Source organism: Cottoperca gobio, chromosome 5 (assembly GCF_900634415.1).
Source record: "Cottoperca gobio chromosome 5, fCotGob3.1, whole genome shotgun sequence".
NCBI classification, from domain to species: Eukaryota; Metazoa; Chordata; class Actinopteri; order Perciformes; family Bovichtidae; genus Cottoperca; species Cottoperca gobio.
Genome location: NC_041359.1, coordinates 24,345,900 through 24,366,585, shown reverse-complemented (window position 1 = coordinate 24,366,585; position 20,686 = coordinate 24,345,900). Strand labels below are relative to the sequence as shown.

The window sequence follows — 20,686 nt, the reverse complement described above, 5'->3', positions numbered from 1 at the left end:
TGGGGGGCTGGTTAATATTCAAACGAGTCTTTGTGGAGCTACGGTTGTATCCAAGAAGTATTTTTCAATTCTACGCCAAACAAAAAGTTTTCTTCTTCAGAAATCTGCTCATGTTTAGTTGACGTCTAACTTTGCAGTTTTTTTTTTTTTTTTTTTGGGGGGGGGGGGGGGAATGATTGAACTCCCTCTGGGGACCGGGCCGTCTCACTAATTGATCTTTAACCTTAGAGTGAGAAAGAAAAACACTGGCTACCAACTGAAATAAAGTTAGCATGGGGCACTGAGCAAATTAGCCGCACCAACAAAAGACAGGGCCGCCACACACCTCGTCTTTGTCACAATAAAAATGACTTGCAATTATATTGTTACTTAAGTAATTAAAATAAATCTTCGTTCATCAGAAGCAGAGTTTGTCACTTACGCTATTGTCACTCGACCCGGACACGGGGTAGACCGTCCAGCCGAGCTCCGCCGTGGCTGTAGTGGAGTCCATAAGTGTCTCTGTGGAAAGAAGAAAGCAGAGACGGTCAGATGATCTCCCATAAATTAAAAGTTCCTGCGGTCGAATGGAAACAACAAATATGTTGAGAGGCAGAATATAAGTTTGATCTATAAAATGTCAGATTCAAATGAACACATGTTGTGCACTTTGAGTACAGATATGTATCTATACAGTGAACTAGAGAGGAGAATTCAAACCATTAAATGATTATTAAACCAGAACAACAATTTTAATAATTGATTATCTTTTAAGTTATTTATTAAGCAAAGAAATGTTGGTTCAAGCTTCTCCAATGACAGAATTTGCAGCTTTTTTTTGCTGTTTTATATCAATTAAATTAAAACAAATTGAGTTTTTTACTGTTGGATAGACAAAACGTTAATGGACATTATATTGCCCTATTGATAAAAAAAAACATAATTACAAAGACCCACATTGATACAACTCGTGTGTTAAGGAACAGATAGATTGCTAGTAGTTTCATAAGAGATCAGTCACATCCTGGTCAGCAGAACTATGCCATCACCCATATGACTTGCAGGGAGAACAAATCTCCACGGTGCAGGGGAGGGGCCACCCTATACGCCACGGATTAGCCGGTGGAAAGAAACACCTCTGGTAATTGGGGTCAAAGAGAATGTGCCTCCTGTCTGTCATGAGGTCCTCTGTGGCACACATTCCACCATTCGGACCCAAATGTCTGTCACACACTTACTGAACCATTCAAACTATCACCTTCTTCCAACCCCTCTGTGCCGCGCCCTCGTGCCCTCTTTTCCCCTCCTGACTTCATCCGAGCTCTGCTTCTCTCTAACAGAGGGCAGGTCTAATGAATTTCTCCTGCTGATTAGGCCTGTGTCAGTCTTGTGCTCCAGTGTTGAGCTGCAGCAGATGGAGACAGCATTCATCAGGTTCGAGGCGTCAGCTGCAACTCCAAAAATGCCACAGAGGGATTTAGAAACCCCCTCGACAAACACGGCTACTAAGCTCAGCATAAGTCACAGCCAGCGACTGTAAGACAGGTTTGGTGAACAATGGCGTGCTGCTGCGGGCTCTTCATTAATATCGTGGTATGAAGCGCTTGAATTGGTGCTAATAGTGTGGGATAGAGCCCCTGAAACCAGATAACATGTAAAACACTGTTTGAGAAATGGATTACAGGAAATGAATGAGGAAAATCAAAGATGGAGGATCTGAAGTTAGGTCTCACAGGATTGTGTTTCACGCTCCCTGCGTACGCGGCTTTGAACCAGCTCGCAGGATATTTTAGAGACTTCCAGTTGTTTCGCAAACCCTGGATTTCCTCTGATTTATATTCCAGCGAAAGCCACAGCATTTAATTAACAGGCTCCGCACGCAAGGGTTTATTTCAGGGCCTTATGCTGACTTTCCGCGTCTCACCAGTACTCACAAAGCATAATACTAGAATCCACATCCTTTTCAGTTATCACAAAGCCCAAATCGTATAATTAGGCAGATGAGGCTGCAATTGAGCAGCTATTGATAACCTTGTGTGTGACTCACAGCCGAGCAGCCTACATGGCTGTTAGGCGGTGAAATGGTAATTATCTCCCATAATGATAACGATAATTAGTGGAAGAGTAAAGTGAGAATAATGAACCCCCTCTGTGGCGGTTTAAGGAGTGTTGTGGGGGAACAGGGAGTGGAACTGGGTGACACCCTTACTTCTCTTTCTCTTTCTTCGTATTCCCTCTACCTGCTTTCATCTTCTCATCCACGCCTCTCTCCCTTTCTTTACTCCCTTCACAGCCTCGCCTCTTTCCCTTCTCTCTTCCTTCCCCTCTGTCTCGGCTCTATCTCTCCTGCTATCAGTGGCCCACATGCCGGACAAGTGCCTCACCCTCAAAGACTGATCACTTTTCTTCCCCCTGCTGTCTACACTTCAGTCCTGGCAGCCACACCGATTCATTACCTCCCGTGGAGCAGAGCAGCACATAGCTCACCACTGTCAGCCAGCGCCTCGTTCACAGTCTGAACCCCCAGCCGCGGCGAAGCACGGCTGCTCAGCAAGACACGTCGGCTATTAATCAGCGGGAGGACAGGGCGCAGAGGTTCTCGCCTGAATCCAACCGCAGGAATCACTTATTTTTGTTTTGTGGGCACAGCATTTGAATTCTGTCACTCGTGGGACCGACTGTGATGTGATCTGAGACGGAAGTCTGAGCGTACTACTGTCCTGCTGGGAACATCTACTGTGTTAGCGTGTTGGTCACAATCAGCACTACACACTGCACTGTGTACGTTAGACAGCACATTGTAAATTGAGCACCAGATGTAATTAATCTGTAGTACATTGTTTCCGCCCTGTGAGGTTGGAACCAGATGGTATTTTAAACCATTACACCACGGTAACTTTTCTCCTCGCTCTGCCTGAGAGTGCCCAGAAAATGTTTTCTTTTCTTTGACCAGCTTTTACGAAAACTTCACGAGCACCTGAAGCTCGACTTGCTGCATGTGAAATTGATTAAGCACTTGGCCTGTAAGTTGTTTTGGGATTTGGAGGATTTATGAATAGGCATTCTCTGACAAACTATAAGCCTTTATATATTTCTTTTTTATAAAAGCACATGTTGTCACTTTATTTCAAGGACTCGCTATTTTCAGTGTTAATTTAACAATAATAAAGATTTTTATATTGCAAAGAAAACGCAATATTAAAAAACTTATAATCAGCAACTAATTAACATTTTTACCCCATTTCTTTGTTTACTTTCAAAGTATTCTAACAGGACACACTTGTTACTGCAGCTATGGTGATTCAGAAGCACAACCATGTCGTATCCAATCTGCTGATTCCAAACTAAATCCAGTCATTTGTAAAAAAAACTGCTTAAAACCAATACAAAACTGAAAACGATGACTCTTACTTTTTCTCCATAATCTATTAAAGAGAATTCTGCTGCATGCAGTTTGCTCGTGCTTAATATAAAGTGTAACGTCTGCGACTGTTTGTAGTGTAATGGATGTGCACAACACCAGAGACACGACCACAGCCTCTTAATGTCCCACTTGCAGCAGTTAGGTGTCTGCATTATTTTGTGTGGCAATGGAGAGCGATGCATAAAAGTGTTTTAACTGTTTGAGCTTGTGGGGAAAGCGGCCTCCAAGGTGGCGGTCAAAGGCGGCGGCGGCGGCAATTATTCACTGTCTACACCAACAAAGACATATTTTTGAATATGAAAAATTAATGTGCAAGCCTTAATATAATTTCTAAAATTACAGAGTGTTCACAATATCACAGTAAATAATTAAAGCTTGGGACTCTTTTCTTTTCTTTCTTTTTTATAAACTTGATACCCTCAACTGTGGAAGGGCTATGAATATGCAATGAGACCGAGGAGTCTAAGAAAAGCCTACTAGGCAGAGTGCTTCCTCCAACACTTCCTGAGACTATGGAGAGAGTTTAGTGCTGATCTGAGAGAGAGCTCTCCAGTGAGAGGCTGTCTGAAGTGACAGGCGGGGGGGGGGGGGGGGGCCGTGGTACTACAACAACACTCTTCTTTTCTAAGAGGGGTCAGCGCAGCATCTCGGCTTTCTAAAGAAAGCAACAGACATTTCAGCTCAAACAACAGCAGTGAGAGAGAAAATAAACATTTTACGCAGGCAGATACAAAGACTTGAGGGCGAAGCTTTTCTACAGGACATTGTGTTGATGAATTAATCAATAAAAGCAACTCTGAACATGTTGTGTGCTGCATGCGTGTGTGCTGCATCACTCCTCCGTGTTTAAAATGCATTCATACGCACTTCCTCTGCACAAGGTGGTGACCATTCATGCTTTGTCAAAGGCTATGGAAATCGCGGTATGACAAATGGATTGCCAATTACTTAGAGCAAATAGATTTCAACTTAAGATTTATAATATGAGATAATACGATTTCTGCAGTCTGAGTGATGAAGGGAAACGTTCGCTACTGCCAGGATTAATCTATGACTAAACTACACCTTCCAACTCGTACAAGTTTTCTCCAGGCAGGGGATGCACGGGGAGTGCAGATGTCCAAACACGCTCGATCACAAGAGCATACGTGCCGGAATCTGCTTGTGTGAATGTAATCATGTTGGATAATGGCTGACTTGGGACATTTCTCCCTGGCTCTCTTTTTCTCGGCATGATTCGACAAATAGCTTTACAACGTATTGCATCACTATTGAGGAAAAAACCCTGCAAATAAATGACTTTGACATGGCAGTTCAAACCAGAATCAAAGAGAGTTTACACACTAACAAACTAGCCTATATTTAGTGCTTACGGAGTTTAATGAGGGTGTTTTGAAGAAGCGTTTGACCTCCAAAACAGCGTGACGCAGCTTGGAGACATGACTTCTTTTTTATCTTTCTCTCCAGCGGAACTGTAACCTCCGCTCTCTGTGGAACAAATCCCTGAACATTCAATTTAACATTGACATAAACCGCATATGGTGCTTTCCATGACAGTGATAATGTCAGCTAACAGGGCTAAAAAGCAGCTAAACACATAAAAGCCATGCTGGGTGAAGCTCAGTTTAACCACTGCTGAAGGGCGCTTGTGCATTTACTTGCATTTCACTAAACACCTGAAACCATGTTATTTGACGGCAAAATGTGGGAAGATTGTGGTCTGCAGTGCAGTCGCAGAGTAACATAAGCAAGCTGTTCATTGTGCTAAAAACAGAACCCTATATAGTGGACCCGGCACGGAAATCTGCCCAGATTAAGAGGCAAGGCAATGATATACCCCTGAGGGAGCCGGTGCAAGTGCAGAGACATGATTCATAGCTTTAATGATGGACAGAGCTACTGTATGGCCTGTTGGAAAGAATAATAGTCTGTTTCATTTAGAGGGGAGAAGTGGATGGAGCCCCTGGCCCAGAGAAACTCAGCTCAACTTATCTGTCAGCACAAGCTGGGCCCATTAAGGTACAGTTGAGCTCCCACCACTGTCACATAACAGCATATCCCTGTGTGTTAAATGAATTTTTAATCCCCCCTTTTACAATGAAACAGGGGCTTTGTGGACCATGTGGCATCGGCCAAAACCCCAGGACAAGCCTTTATTTTATATTTTTCAAGAGTCAAAGAAGCAGCCGTGGATATCTACCCGGTGTGTCATTGGTGAGACATCACTCTGTCAGGGAGATTTATGTGGCGTGGAGTTTATTGTTGGGTCCTGAAAAGGCAGGTTTGGAGTCGGGACGATGGTGATGTAGGTGTTCCTGGAAGCGATGATGCAGGGCTCAAAGTTCAGCCCCACCTCATCAAGGCTGCAGAGTGGTATGTTTCAAGGCCAGGAACGATGAGGGAGGAAGCTGGGTAGTTGTTTTTGGCAGAGGAGGGTGCAGTGTGAAATACAGTACCACACACACAAACACAGAAAGTAGAGCACTCTCAGAGCACAAACCGTTGACAGAGTGATACAGCATGGCGGTCCCAGGGGCTTCCAGCAGGATGTATGACAGTAATCCCTACACAGTCGAGCTGTGTTATCAGTCAGTGTAACTTAACTTGTCACCGAGGCCAAGGGGGCAACAGCCAAAAACAAATGTACGAAAGCAAAAACTACTACTTGACATATGACTGAGAATCTGTCAGGTTGTCCAATTGGACTGTTACTGCCTTTAAATCGGTATCTCAGGGAACGCTTTTATTCTTCTGATGATGAAATACAGTGTCGACCTTAAACTCAAGGTAAAGCAAGGGAAACGACATGGAAAAAGAATAAGCATCTATATTTTATACCCAGGATGAACTAAATATAAAAACATATTGTTCTGGATTGTTGGAAGGGGGAGGGGTTGTGTTCCAGAGATCACCGTTTTTGTGTAATCTGAGGGATCTGCTAAAAACCCTTTTCAACAATCCTCTCCTTATTGAAAGGCTGCAAATAATTTGTCTGTCACTGCCTTATCTCACCTGTGATTACAACAGCCTATTGTCCTGCCAATCATCTGAAAGTATAGCGTTTCTTTTCCATACAATGGAGATGTGTTTTTGCCATTAGCAGCACCTGTAGGTGTATCATTAGTTTAGTTTCACCATTAAAATGTAGTTAGTTCTGAGTGACACCATATTTCACGGTAGAGAGACATCAATGCAAGCAATAAATTGCGAGTGGGAACAGTCACCTGGCCAATCGTAAGCTGTGTGAAAGAAACCTGGCGTATAACACAGGCTGGAGGATTTATACGTACACTTTCCATATTTCCCAAATCCCCGACAACCCACCGAGACCTGTTTAACAGATCAGTACATTTTAAATTCTGCAGTGGAAAATTCTGTAAAAAGTTGGTCCCACATTTTTATAAGCAGCAGCCGAAGAGAACATGCGTGTGATTTCAACAAGAGGCCGCGAGAGTGACACTCATCCTCCCATCCAATCATTTTAAGTGCCGTACGAGCGCTGTGGTGTTCATCTACGAGTGCGGTACCTGCAGCAGAGTCACACAGGGATGTGCAAATGACAGCTTTTCAGATACCATTACTAATTGACTTGAAGGAAGTAATCATCGCAGGCCTCCAACGCCGTGCCTACAAGCCATTAGTTAAGAGTGGATGATTAAAAAATGTACACAGCTCATGCAAGAACATGATGGAATCCTTTATTTCACGGATGTGTGGTCGCCTGGTTGACATGAGGGATTGTGTTCTCTCTCTCTACTGTATTCTTCTCTTCTTCGTGTGTTCCTCACACTCTCCCTGGTCCTTGATAAGGCTGTAAGGTAATAACAGAGCGACAGGCCCTGTAGGAGCATTAGGACCATAATACGCTTGTAATAGCCCAAAAGACAAGATGTTCCCTCCAGCTCCAAATATACTCAACTGGAACCGAGGGAGCGGAGGGACCCATTTCCCTTCCTTTTTTGTCCTACATGAGATGATGTCTGTGGTAGTCAAGGGAGCCGCTATCCCCATGCCAACAGTTTTGATTGGCAGCTGTGGCAAATTGTGGGTTAGTTGAGGCAGTGGGTGACACCGACTGAGAAATGTGTGAGAGATACGATGCAAGAAGAATCACTTTGGAGATGAATAAAGTGGAGACTGACAGATCCCAGGTCGAAGTGTAAGTATGTGTGTTTTTTTACGCCCTATCCTAGTGTGGCTGATAAAAGGATACACTCTCTATTTGATATCTTGCTGAACTATATCCTCCTACACAATGTTTGCCAAGTTAAGTCATTAAAGTCTGACAAACAAATCTACTTTATGACCTATTCTACATCCTTTTAAAGAGCCTTTCATCCTCTGCGGAGTACCTTTAAAACCTGCTGTAAATTCCTGGGCAGAGGCCCTGGGTTCTTGTCATTTGAAGTTTAGTGATAAGGTTGAACTGTTGACCTGCAAGCGCTGCAGTTCTCTGGTCAGAGAGTAGAAAACATCAATGAACAACATGTCCGTCAGTGTTTAAGTCCGACAGTGAATCCCTACCTGTTGTCTAACAGCAACAAGGCCTCCAGGCTGTGTGTAGCTTACTGTTTTAGACAGTAACACATCTTGACTTTCATTTACTTTTACTTGAGACCTCAAGATATGTAACCACATAAAGCATATTTGTTCATGTGGTTTTGTTGTTTTCAAAGCTAGAAATATGAAATATTAAAACTGCAGATATTCTCGACCACAATGCCCCAGACACACAGGGATTGTTTTCTTATCGACGGGCTGGGAAACGGTGAAATGTGGTGTTGTTGAAACATGCAATATAAATGGTTGAAGCCTTTTGTGAGGCCCGACAAATCGGTGAAACAGTATACCGCACAAGATGGCGTGTCATGGAGAAACATTCAGATGAATACAGAGAAGCTAAACAATCTTCCACACCACCCTGAGATGCCCCACAGCTGTCTGCTTAACCAAAAATATTCACAAAATGGAAATGTGCAGGATTGCGGTTTCCACTTCCCTCATTATGTTAATTACGGGGGAAATGTTCTCCTACCGTTACTAATTCAACATCTCTAAACTGTAATGCAAAAAAGGTAACCAGCGAGTTTTACAAATAAAAACACATAATCAAATATGACCTGTGTTGTTAGAAGCAGCAGTTCTTGTACGCTCACATTTATAAACACATATTTTAACACTCCACCTGAGACAGTGAACCAGTCTTAACATTTGAGCAGAATTTAATCCCTTTGAAGCTCAACTTGCAGTTACTCTGTTTGAACCAGACCTTTACATTGAGCAGAACTTAAGCCCTTCAAAACCTGAATTCCAGTTGCTCTATTTGAGACACTTCAAGACTGTTCAAAGTGTACCAACACCCCACTGCTGCTAATGACAACTGAAGGCTGCTGCATGAGCTCAACAACTTAGTTTAGCATTTCATCGTACATCCAAAAAATCTGTCTCAAAAACACCTCACACACACACACACACACACACACACACACACACACACACAGACACACACACACACACACACAGTTCTATTTTTTTGTCTCAGATTTGGTTTCTGGGTCAAGTGCTAGGGGAGAGAATGAAAAGATCCTTAGACTTTCTCGTGTTTAATGATAAATGCGACTCATCTGGAGCTGTAAATGTTTCACGGAATCTAAATAAATGAGTAGCTTTTCCTTGCCTCAAAACTGTGTGTATTTGTCTCAGGCTTAGTTATAATTACAAGGAATCATTGATGCAAACACCGCACTTGTGAAGAAATTTGCTCGGAAATAATCAGCTTTTGGAAAGCTGTAAGAGAATTTATAGCAACTTCACTGACGCAGTCTGGAAACACAGCAGAACCTTTAATGTGCTTCCGTTATACATCAGGTTTCTTTGGAAAGCTCATGTACTGCCTGCTACTGAATGGACAAAGACTAGTTGCTCGTTGACCATGCTCCTTACACACACACACACACACACACACACACACACACACACACACACACACACAGGCACTCATTCAAACAACTGCACTTGTGATACAACACATCCCTTATTCATACACACATCTTATAAAGTGCAGGTGTTGTTCAGCTCAAAAGTAACATCATGTTCAAATAAGTTGTGTTAACGTGATGCATGCAAATGAGGAAAAATATTAATTTTTCTTTCGCTCAATATACTCAAAAAAAAACAACATTTGCAATCACATGACTTTTTCTATGAGATAAAATCTAAAGTTGGCACGCTACTGTCAATAAATCAATATGTGTTCGAGCACATCTGCAATATTAACTGGCAGCAGACTGCAGGTTTCTTCCATTGCATGATTTAGCCACTTCTGCTGGAATGCATTCTGCTGAATTAAACTGGCAATATATTTGACACCTTGGAGTCAACAAATAAATCAAATGCAGACTGAGTTAAGAAACTGACACCGCTGAATAATTAAAAGCAGTCGTTCAACCATTCAATGTGCATGTACGCCACTAATGAGTGAGTTTTGTGTTGTTTCCAGGTACAACACTTCCTGCCTACGTGTCATGCAGACGTATTTGAACAGCGTTATTGATGTGTGAGAGTTTCACAGGGTCAAACCAGGAGAGTTGATCTCTTGCCAGTCGATGAAGCATGTCTGCCAAAAAAGTCATCAGATCAGTTGTTTCTCTGTATGGGCTGATATCTCTGCACCCTACCAACACACACACACACACACACACACACACACACACACACACACACACACACACGCACACCAGCCCAACCACCCCCCAGACGTCCTGCTAGTTAATCAATGGCGTGATGTACTTAGCCAACATATTTTCTCACTTTTCTGTCGCTTGATGTTAGGGGCAGAATAATACTTAAGACAAGAGGCCATAAATTAAGCATGCACACTAAAAAGCCATGAAGGTGGGTGCAGAAAAGGGAAGCTGCTGTATGCGGTTGAGCACCTTGCAATAAAATAGTGCCGTTACGGATGATACGGTATTATCATGTGGAAGAGGGAGACTAGATGTAGGGGTGTAATAATGTGTATTAATGGGTATCTTTATGTGTGTTTTACAATGCCTGCAGTCGTGTAGAAATAGTAAAAGAGGAGTAATGATTTATTCTCACTTAGCAGCACCATAGACACCATGTCTGGCCTCTTCTTTTCTTAATTTATCTCTTCTTCTCTTCTCGCCCCCACTTGCCTCTTCTGTTCTGTCTCTCCTGCTTCATCTTTCCTCTTCCCTTCTTTCCTCCCCACCTCCGCTCACCTCCTTCATCTTATCTCCACTGCGGCTCATACGTATTGTTTCCTCGCTGCCGCCCCCCCTGACATTGCTTTATTACACTGACAAGACGCCCCATTTTCAGCTCTCTTCCCCTATACTCCCTGACCCAAGGAGGAGGCGAGTGTTCTCCCACCAGCCGTGACTGTTTAACAATCACCACCACTGTCCGTCTCCACCGTGCCTGTCCTGATGGGGACCACACATTTCACAGAGGAACTCGGAGGGATCACTCGGGGAGGTAAAAGGCACATTGGTGGATTCCAGGCCTGTGAGCTAGCTCCTCTCCCTCTCTGGATTTGGAAGAGTTATGGTGGGGGTCATGACCCCCTGGAGGTCTATAAAGCATAGAAGGGGAGGCAGTGGAAGGCAGTACCTCTGCCACATGCCTGTCTGCTGCACTGCTGGGACCATTACTGCATCCAATCACACAGACACGCAGCAACAACAGGCCTCGGAATAACCCAGATATCACTTACAGTACAGTCACCCCTAAAGCCCCTGCAATCAACATCCTCTTAATCACCGACTGCACGGCACAATGGAAATTGTGTTGGCCAACCATTAAGGCACCTTAAGGACCCTCTGTTAGCCAAACTTACATAAACTGGGAGATATTGGATACCAGTGGAGCACACACAGAGAGCTAATGGTTTCATGGTGGTCAGCTGCAAATGAGTGGAAGACAGAAACCAAATGAGATTGGGGAGAGAAAAGGGGGAAGAGAAAGAAGAGATGCAGGAGACTTAAGCAAAGCGGGAGAGCACTGCCTCTCAGAGTCTGTTTATGTAAAAGGAAAAACACCAGACTCATTTCCATGACCTCTGTCTGTCCTCAGTGTTAAAGCATGTACCCTTCATATCAAATCATGGCCAGCACCAGCAATGTAAATAGTTTATTTTTAAAGAAATGTAAAGCTGTCACGGACAAAATAAGGTCATGGAGCATTCTTGAATTACTCAGTGCACAACAAGCTCAGAGTGATGCGTTTTATAAATGCTAATAATTACCTTGCGTCCTCCATTAACTCAATTATAACACTTTAACGAGCAAACTCATCAATATTTTATAGAAACGGCACTCTGTGTCTTTGTCACAAACACTCCATATATTTCCTACAGGGGCGGAAAATAAACATGCTTGAGAATGTATTGCTAAGGGACATTCTTTCTTAATGTAAGATCAACATGGACAAAGGAATAGCACAAGACATTGGGAAGAAAGTGAACAAAAGGAGCCGAGGACTTCTTGGCTCAGCCGGTTTGGCCTTGTAATCTTATACAACAGATGTCAGAATGAACCACGGCAGCTGAGACTAAACTAAAGATTCTTGACTTATAAAATTAGCATTTCCCGTATAATGACGCCGTGCTTTGCGGTAACAGGCACAACAAGTTGTCTCATGTGGCATAATGTCAGGAACAAGAAGGTGTAGACCAGACTTATCCCATAAACTCACATAAATGTGTACATTACAACCTGCAAGGTAAACAAACAGCGTCTGGCTCAAGTTAAGTCCGGAGATGCTTTGTGGTTCTCTGTGGAATGCAAAGTCCGACTTTGCTCCAAAGCAGCGAGCCCCTCCGCCTGTTTGTTTTGTAGCCATTACAGCCACTTAGCCTGACAGAGCACTTTGTTTCCCTTATCTCCGGAACAGCTAAAACGCATAAGTGTTTTCAGCGTCTGTTCAACCTTGGGTTTAACTCCTATCACCGTGTTTACTTGTGACACAGATCAAAGACGGATTGCTTTTGAGCGAGCGGTTGTAAAAGGCACGGCAAACTTCTGTCTGCGAGTGACTTTATGGTTTCATTCCACAGGGGGAAAAAAAAACAAAAGACATATTTCATCACCTTTGACAGGTGAGCGCAGGGGGAAGACATCCAAACAGAGCTGGTGGAGAGTAATAGCAGCAGATAGTGCTGTCCGGAGGAGGGGAGGAGGGAGAGGAATATTTGTCTGTCTGAGTGATTTGCCTGGTGTGGCTCAAAGTCAGGACTCAGTAAGCAAAAGACTTGTCAACGCACCAGAGCGCCCGCTTGTTGCTATGGTTACTGGTCAGGGGGGTGCTAAGGTGTGATGGACAGCATGTCATTAACAGTAAGAGATGACTCCATTCCCCCTAGTCAAGATAGCCTTGCCTCGTAGGAGCAAGGAGGGACTCATAAAGGAAGCTGTTTATCAGAAGGGAGATAAACCTGTTGAGCTGTGTGGTCACAGATGGTGGTGTGTCACCATCCAGGTATTCAAAGCTCCTTCACACCAACAGAAGAAAAAAGTTTGATTTCTTTAATAAACAATGCCATCTGGGATGCAATGCAGTCGACAGCAACAGCGAATCTGAGGTTACTTAACCGGGCTTAGTTCTGGCTGGTAGTGTTAAAAATGAAAATGAAATCTCATTCTGCAGTTCCAAAAAGAAAGAGACATGTGAACACTGGCTCTATTCTTTTCTTAAAGCATATCATACTTAATGTGAAGAGCATGTTTTGCTCTTGGTCACAAGCTAAAAATGTATCTGAAAGGGCCTTATTTCATCGGTTTAGCCAATAAAGTAATTTATTATTCCATAACATCTCATTCTTACACTTCAGGTCTCACATGAGAGGGGATTTCCTCAAAGCCGATCTTTTGCCAAAATAGGTATAAAATATGTTTCCAATTTCTTTGAAAGTACAGATCTTTAGAGGGTATAAATGTGCTCTGCAATAACTGGCACGTGCTGAATGTGTTTGTATTGATGCACAGAAAGGTTTGTGTTCAAACTCAACATCAAACTATTATTTCTGCTATTTCTGGATCTCGAGGGACAATTACTGTTTGGATCTTGAATTGGCGTTTGTGTAAAAGACCAGGAGACAGGATGTGTGCGTGCATCCGTGTCTTTTCAGTTTGAAAACTTTTATAAAGGGATCGTACAAAGCCTCTTGATAGAAAGGCATCAACAGGTGGCAAAGAGGAACACTGAAGACAGGCACAAAAGTGAAACGTTCTTGTCCTGAAAACCAAAAAGAACAAGTGCGGACGTGGGAAACCCGACAGGAACAAAATGATAGATGGATAAACAGATAGATGGGTAGATAGAAGTGAAGGACTGTGGCAGCTGAAGCACAGAGGGATTGATTCACAGGCTTGGTGCGCTGTTGGCATGCTAATCAAGCCTGTATGTGGTTGCAGGCAGGGTGAGAAGCGGGTGTAAGCGGTGGCTTCACAGGCAGTCATTTGCCAGCATTCAGCTCCCATCAATATCAGGACCGATTAATGAGGGGCTAGAGGGGAGAGCAGGGAGAGGGCAGAGAGGACTGGGGGGGGGCAACGGCCAGGTGTCGGAGGAGGCACAGAATGGGAATAAAGAGGGCGCGGGCAGTGATCCGCGAGGAATTCCAGCCGAGCGGCAACAAGGGTGGAAGGGGGGTGGGGGGTGCTGCTAGTCATGCAATGCAAGAAATGGCCATTAAAAAGCTGCACTTCAGTTCAGTTTTCTCGTCTTGACAGCGCAAATTACAGAAGAAAAAGAAGAGCAAGCCATGTCTTAATTGAAACAATAAAGAATTGTCTTACCTGAACAAAATCTTGGTGCTTTTTTCTTTATAAAAATATTATAAACTTTCTTCTGTGGTGAGTGAGAAGCGATCACTGTATAAGTATCGCACTATGACATCATGTAGTGAAAGGTCACATTTTGGAGAGCCATGAACCTGTGAAATTGCTCGGTCCAGCTTAAACATGTCAATCAATAAAGTATTTTTACATGTTTATGGACCACAATCCTAAAAACTAAGTTTTAAAATGAAGATTTCATATTTGTTTCTGATGTGTCTCTGTTCCTTGTGAACACCAAATAATAAGTAGGTTCTTTGAGAAATAAGGGATCAGGAGTCGGTATTGGATTACGTGACTTGTTGAGGTTTTTTTTTTTTGCAGAGTGGAAGATACAAAGACATGAGGAGGATAAAAGAAGGGGAAGTACTGCTTAATGTCTGGTGTGTGAGTGTCTGTGTGAGGCCCTTTAATGTGTTGGGACGGAGGTTTAAAGGCTAAAATCATGTTTCGACCTTGAATAGTACTCCTCCCCCGGAGGGAAAGGTCCCAGTATGGATGACAAAGGGTCGTGTTCTTTTAGGCATCTGCGAGTCCCGAGGTTGTGCTTTACTGTCGGTCGTGCCTGTTGTGCACGTGGGTGGCCGTGCATGGAGCTATGGGTAGAGTGTGGATATGTGTGTACACATATAGGTGTATGCATGAGTGAGTGTGTATGTGTTGGGATGATGTGTGTTTGTCTGCCTGTATGTGTGTTGACACAACACAAAAGGCATTAGTGCATAGGGGTTGAGTATGTGTGTGAGAGAGAACTCTGGGCCCAGGAGAGCAGGAATTTCAGGGGGACCACAAGGGGGGGACAGCCCCAGAACTGCAGGGAGGGAGTCCCTTCATGCAATGACTCGCCAGGTCAGGTGACCACTGGTTCTCACAGGGGTACTGGGCAGTCGGAAACAAGAGGGCAGCGTGTTAGGGCCGCATGCCTGTTTCATTGTTTGTGCGAGGGGTGCCTCACTGCTGAATGCAGACAAATCAATCCTGAAACATCAGCATCAACCCACGAGCACAAACTGAACTGGCTCAAGCTGGACAGAGACAGCACTGTGACGGCTCATCTCTGGGAACTAACTCAACGGCAGTGCAGAGTAGTTGCTCCTCATTTATCTGTCTGTATGCCTCCTCTGTCTCTGGCTGTTCATTCGTCTGTTCCTGTTGTCTGTTTCTCATGGCAGGGAGAGAAAGGAAAGTATGTCTCCCTCTTTCTCTCTTTGTCTCGCTCAAGAGTTCTCCATTTGCTCAGGGAGGTTGTAAATCCAACAATGAATAAAGGTACTACATGTAAAAATGCCGAACGTATGGGCCGTAGGAATACTAAGTCCTCTGATTTCTTCTCTGGTCTGACGCCCAGCAGTTGCATTCCTTCTGTGACAAAGTGCACAAAAGCAACAGAGCAGTATATCAAGACAGTGTTACTCAGGGTAGCATAACAAATGTGTAATATGTGTTATTAAAGGTAAATGTTAACCAAGCAGGCTGACTTGGAAAACACTCTGATTTAAAAGCCACCAGCCAGGATCGCAGTTGGGAAAGGAAAACACTCACATACACTTAAACCTCATAGTTTGGGAGTCCACTGGAGTCGGTAGAGTAGAGTCATCCTCTATCGGGCAATGAGGTGCTAGATTAAGGATTAATGTCACTCATTTACTCTCCAAGTCACACCGCCATTAGGGATCCAAACTAGAGATATACTGATAGCAAGGCCACATCTCTGACCAAATTGGCTTACTGACTGAAGCATGTATTCTCTGGCTTTGACTACATTTCAGAAGCCACAGAATAATTTGAAACCCTTGCAACACACTCAACTAGCCAAACCAATGACAGCAAAGTCTATCATATTTCCAATCCCCACAAACTGAAGATATCACATATCAGTCGACATAGCCATATATGTCCCCAACGCTGGCTCCTTAATTCTCCGCAGATTTGTCGTGGTTGCGTTTGTGGTTATTGCAAGGTCAGCTACAACCATCAGCTAAATTAAACAAAACAAATAGGGGGATTCTGGCACTCTTTTGGAAATAAATTCCACCGCAGCTGTGAGAAAACCGCAAGACACAAAGGTCGCCTTGATTTCCAGACAGCTCAATGATTCCCAAGGGTGGGGACTGGGCCTGGTGAGGACAGTGTCGGGAGGCGGAGGGCGGGAGGGACTGACTGTTCGACTCTGACAAGTCCTCTGTGCCTCTCTCTCTCTAACTGGTGACCTGAGAGTGTTAGGGCCTTCGCTGAATAACCAGCAGCCGCATCCGCCACATTCAGACGAGGGCTAAAAGGTTAATTGAACCTCTGTGCTTCACTTTCCTCTGTGTAATTTACTGTGATTAATGCATGGAGGTTACTGTCAGACTCATTTACTAATTGTCCAAAGCGGTACGTAATTAACCACATCTGCAAAAATGTCTCTGGAACTGTACAGGCTCAGCAGAACACTGGGGCTGTGTCCGGACAACTATGTGCCACTTCGTCAGGATACAGCAATTTCAAAACATCAGCTCTCTTGTTACACTGTGAGCCCGACTCAAAGGACTTCATGCACTACTACTACTGATGAGCGCTTTAGTAAAAATCCCCCTCTGCTTGTCTAATTCTTTCACACTTCTATATTTTGAATTGTTGAGGACAAAGGCTCTCCACCATCAACAAGAACCAGGATTGCTCGCTTGTGAAAAAGACTTCAGAGAATTAGCACCTCATCACTCAAAGGCCCCGTCTCAAAAGTTTCCACCTGAAACTACAAACTGGTCTCACATGCAAAACTTAACATCAAGAGAAAAGCTTAAGTCAACGTGATCACAGTGTACTCTCTTATAATGTTTTCCTGCCTAACAATGTGATATCCAGGGTAAACTTCTCAAGTTTTCTTGTTTTTTTCCCCCTGTCAGCTCAGCCCGTCTGCCTCTGTTCCCTGTGTCAATTATTTCTGGAGATCCTTTTTGCCAGACAGTCAGACAGCTCTTGTATGCAAAGCGTGCACCTCTCTGAAGTAAGAGTGTCGTTGAGGTAGCTAAAGCACTGCTTCTGTTATCTTTGGTTTGCAATAGCGTCGGTTATTTAAAAGCTTGAGAAGTTACATGGAACATTATTTTTGGATTGCTTTTCTTGAGATAGCTGCAAATAAATTTCCAAAATGACAAATATAATGTCATAGTCTATAAATCTCAGCTCTTGAGGGGATTAAAATTTAATGGACCTTCTTTTTTTTGATGATATGGATGGCCAAATTCCCCTGACGACGTGCTGCCACAGCTTATCACTGATGGAGTGTGTGTGAGCATTAATTTCCCTGGGTATTCTCTCTGCCGGGGTGTGTGCCTGCATACGTTGAGCACATTCTGCCAGCCTAGAGCGCTGACCTTGTGTCCCTCTGTGTGTGTGAATGTGTGTGTACTCAGTGCTCAGGGTGCCTGGACTATTCTCTCCCTCCTTCTTGATAATGGGTGTATATACATTTTAATCTTGGATTACTTGGCTGACTCTAGAGGAGGGCTTTCTGTCAGCCTGCTGCATGCACACATCCATTACAATACCCCGAAGCTGGGTAAGAAAATCATTACTGTATGCTTTCACCCATTTTACTGTTGCTAACTCGAGGCGTCTACAAGTACAAAACCATCGAGACTGAACCGAGACCAATCTGGGGGAATGCAAGAGATTTATTTTTTCCTTTCTGAGCACAAAAGGATCCAGAAAATAACTATTTAATTTATTTCCTTCACTTTGAATAGTGAAGGAAAACGCTGGCACTGCCCACATGTGTGTGTCAAAGTACACAAACTGACAATGGTTGCATTCACATCAATTAAAAAATCCCTTTCACCCTTAAGCTTTAATAAGAGCTCCAATGTCTCCATATTGTCTAAGGGCGTCGTTCAGAACTAATTACAGCAAAGTCAAACTTGACTACCATTAATTGTTATTTATGAATGTGAATTAATTTTCGGGAAGTTGTGGGATACTTTGAAATGTAACACGACCTTGGCACTAGGACACAACACAGTAATGCATTCACACCTTTGGCAGATTTTATGCAAACGAAACTGAATATTTGATCAGGTTTTTCCTCGCCAAGGTTACATGGTTGGAGGTTTTTTTTCTGCGACTCTTTGATTCTGTATGCTTTGTAGATGCTCTTATCGCCTGACTACCCCCTGCTGAGTCGATGCTACTGTACACAGGAAGATTTTTATGTTCAGTAACCTGAAAAAGTCGGAACATATTGGTTGTTTTTCCATGTTCTTGGTTGTCACTGCAATCCAGTCTGATGAATGGAAACTGTGGTCATCTCCTGAGGGAGTGCACGGGGGAACGAGGGATTGTGGTTTGTAATTAATTTACTGCTAGATTACACTGGATAATGCCCGTATCATTGCAAAATTAGGTTGACAGTGGTCTTGGGTGTAGATAGTGTGGGGCATGTGTCAATACACACAAGAAATGTGCATTTGTATGTTTGTGAAGGCTATTACGGCCCTCGAGACTCCCCTAAGTGGGAAATGGTGTTTGATTATACCCAAGCAGATGTACACACGGGCAAACAGCCTGCATAACTCATTAAAACCAAACAGCTTGAGCAAAATGCTGGAGACTCCTGCAATTTGCAATTTATCTTGAGTACATGGGAGCCTTGGGTTTACAATGAGAAAAGAGAAAATGGAGAGGTTCCGCTTCACTACCGTTAGAATAACGCTCATTAAGGGGAATGTTTTAAGTTACGACGAAGGATTAAAGAACTGTGGCAAAACGGAGAACGGTAGCCATTTTGGATGTAATGAAGATGACTGAAGAGCTACTGTTACAGTCATTAGGGATATAGCCACTTATACGCCCAATATTCAAAAACACATGTAGTTTACTAGTTTTTAGGTTTTGAATTGACTGGTTTTCCTACATGAATATAAAACGCCAAAAAACATTTCACTTTCCTAAATTCTGTTTACTTGTATATTAACCTGTGAAAGTTTGCGGTCGAGTGTGAAAGAGTAAACCAGACTATTTACTATTATGGAAACTGTTTCTTCTTCTTTTTTAGGTTCAACGAAGCAGAAACATTAAGGATTCATCCATCGTGAAAATGTGCACATAGCTGGGTCTGCAACATCACAGTTTGTCCCTGCTGCTTTAACATGGACAAAAAGTTTCTCCAAAGGAGCCTTCTGAAAACTTGAAAGCATCCCTGCATTCTGTCCTTTCTCTCACTCTTTTCCTGTCTTTTGATTTGCACTTGCATAAAGGCAGTCAAAATGCAAAAATGCTTGACCATTCAACAGGCGCTCTCCCCTCTGCATAAACTTCTCGCTTGTTCCTTTGTCCGATTAATACCTTCATGTCTTTCAGACTCTCCCCCCCAACCAGCCTCAACCCCACATCGCCATCCCAGACAAGCCTTAGTCCTCATTATACACAGCTTCCACTCTAGTTCCCAAGATTAGGCAAATGAGCTCCCGAGCACAGTTTATTGACAGAAACTCGGACCCCACTCCATTTTCGCCAAAAAGTGAAAAGCACTTAATAAATACTATTTTACGTCCTTATATATAATCTCATCTTGTCGTTTGATTAGATTTGAGCCACCTGGCAAGTGGAGACTAAAACATCCTTAATTTCTTCTCTGTAATTCAACATGATAGATTGAGAGCGTAAGCATTCCTATTAATAACAATAGGACATTCTTGAGCAGAGGGACAAATCCCTTTATAGAGCACAAAATGAAGGGTCCTGAACAAAACTCATCACATGCAACGCAAACATCATTCAGCATCAATTGAATCCCTTCCTGCCATTTCAAAAGCAGCATGCAGTAATTTGTTATTGCTCACTTATTCTTCAATGAACTCCAGCACTTCCTGTTGGAGAAACGCGGTAGTTTGCGAGAAGAATACAGAGAGACAAAAAGGGTTTTCATTGTCGACCTATTAGAAATGTCACGCTGAGCAGTATGCTGTATTCAAGTGAGTGTAATCCATGCATGAACGTGTCTGAAACTTTGTAACAAAAACACGATGGCTCATAATAAAGTGGACGCAACACTTGGAGGACTGTGTTCTCTTCTTCTGTCTCTATTTGTGAGTTTACCTGCGTGAATGCACAATGCTTTTCGTCATATATTTTTCAAATGGAGGATATAAATAACATACTGTAAACAAATTCAACCCAGATGAAAGGCTTCTGAATGACAGCAGCAAGTCAGAAGCAATACACAAAGATGATGATGTGCTTGGCCATATTGCAAATTGCAAGTTCATTCACTTCCTGCTGAAGGTTGTACACATTCCATTTCCAATTCACTTCCTGAGCACAATAAATACATTTGCTGGAAAAGTCCAATCTCTCTTTATCAGATAATGAAATCTCATATTCGGGAGTCCCATATCCCGGCTTGCACCATATCCCAACTATGTGCATTTTTCCATCAAACAAC

The 20,686-nt window shown here is 43.2% G+C and overlaps 1 protein-coding gene across 1 annotated transcript in view; it reads right to left on the bottom strand.

Annotated features, from left to right (window-relative positions):
• Window positions 1–20,686, bottom strand: part of ephb2b (eph receptor B2b) — a 131,100-nt gene that overhangs the window by 86,983 nt on the left and 23,431 nt on the right. The window contains 1 exon segment of the mRNA XM_029430725.1: window positions 422–501. Coding sequence (XP_029286585.1) covers window positions 422–501 — 80 coding nt within the window.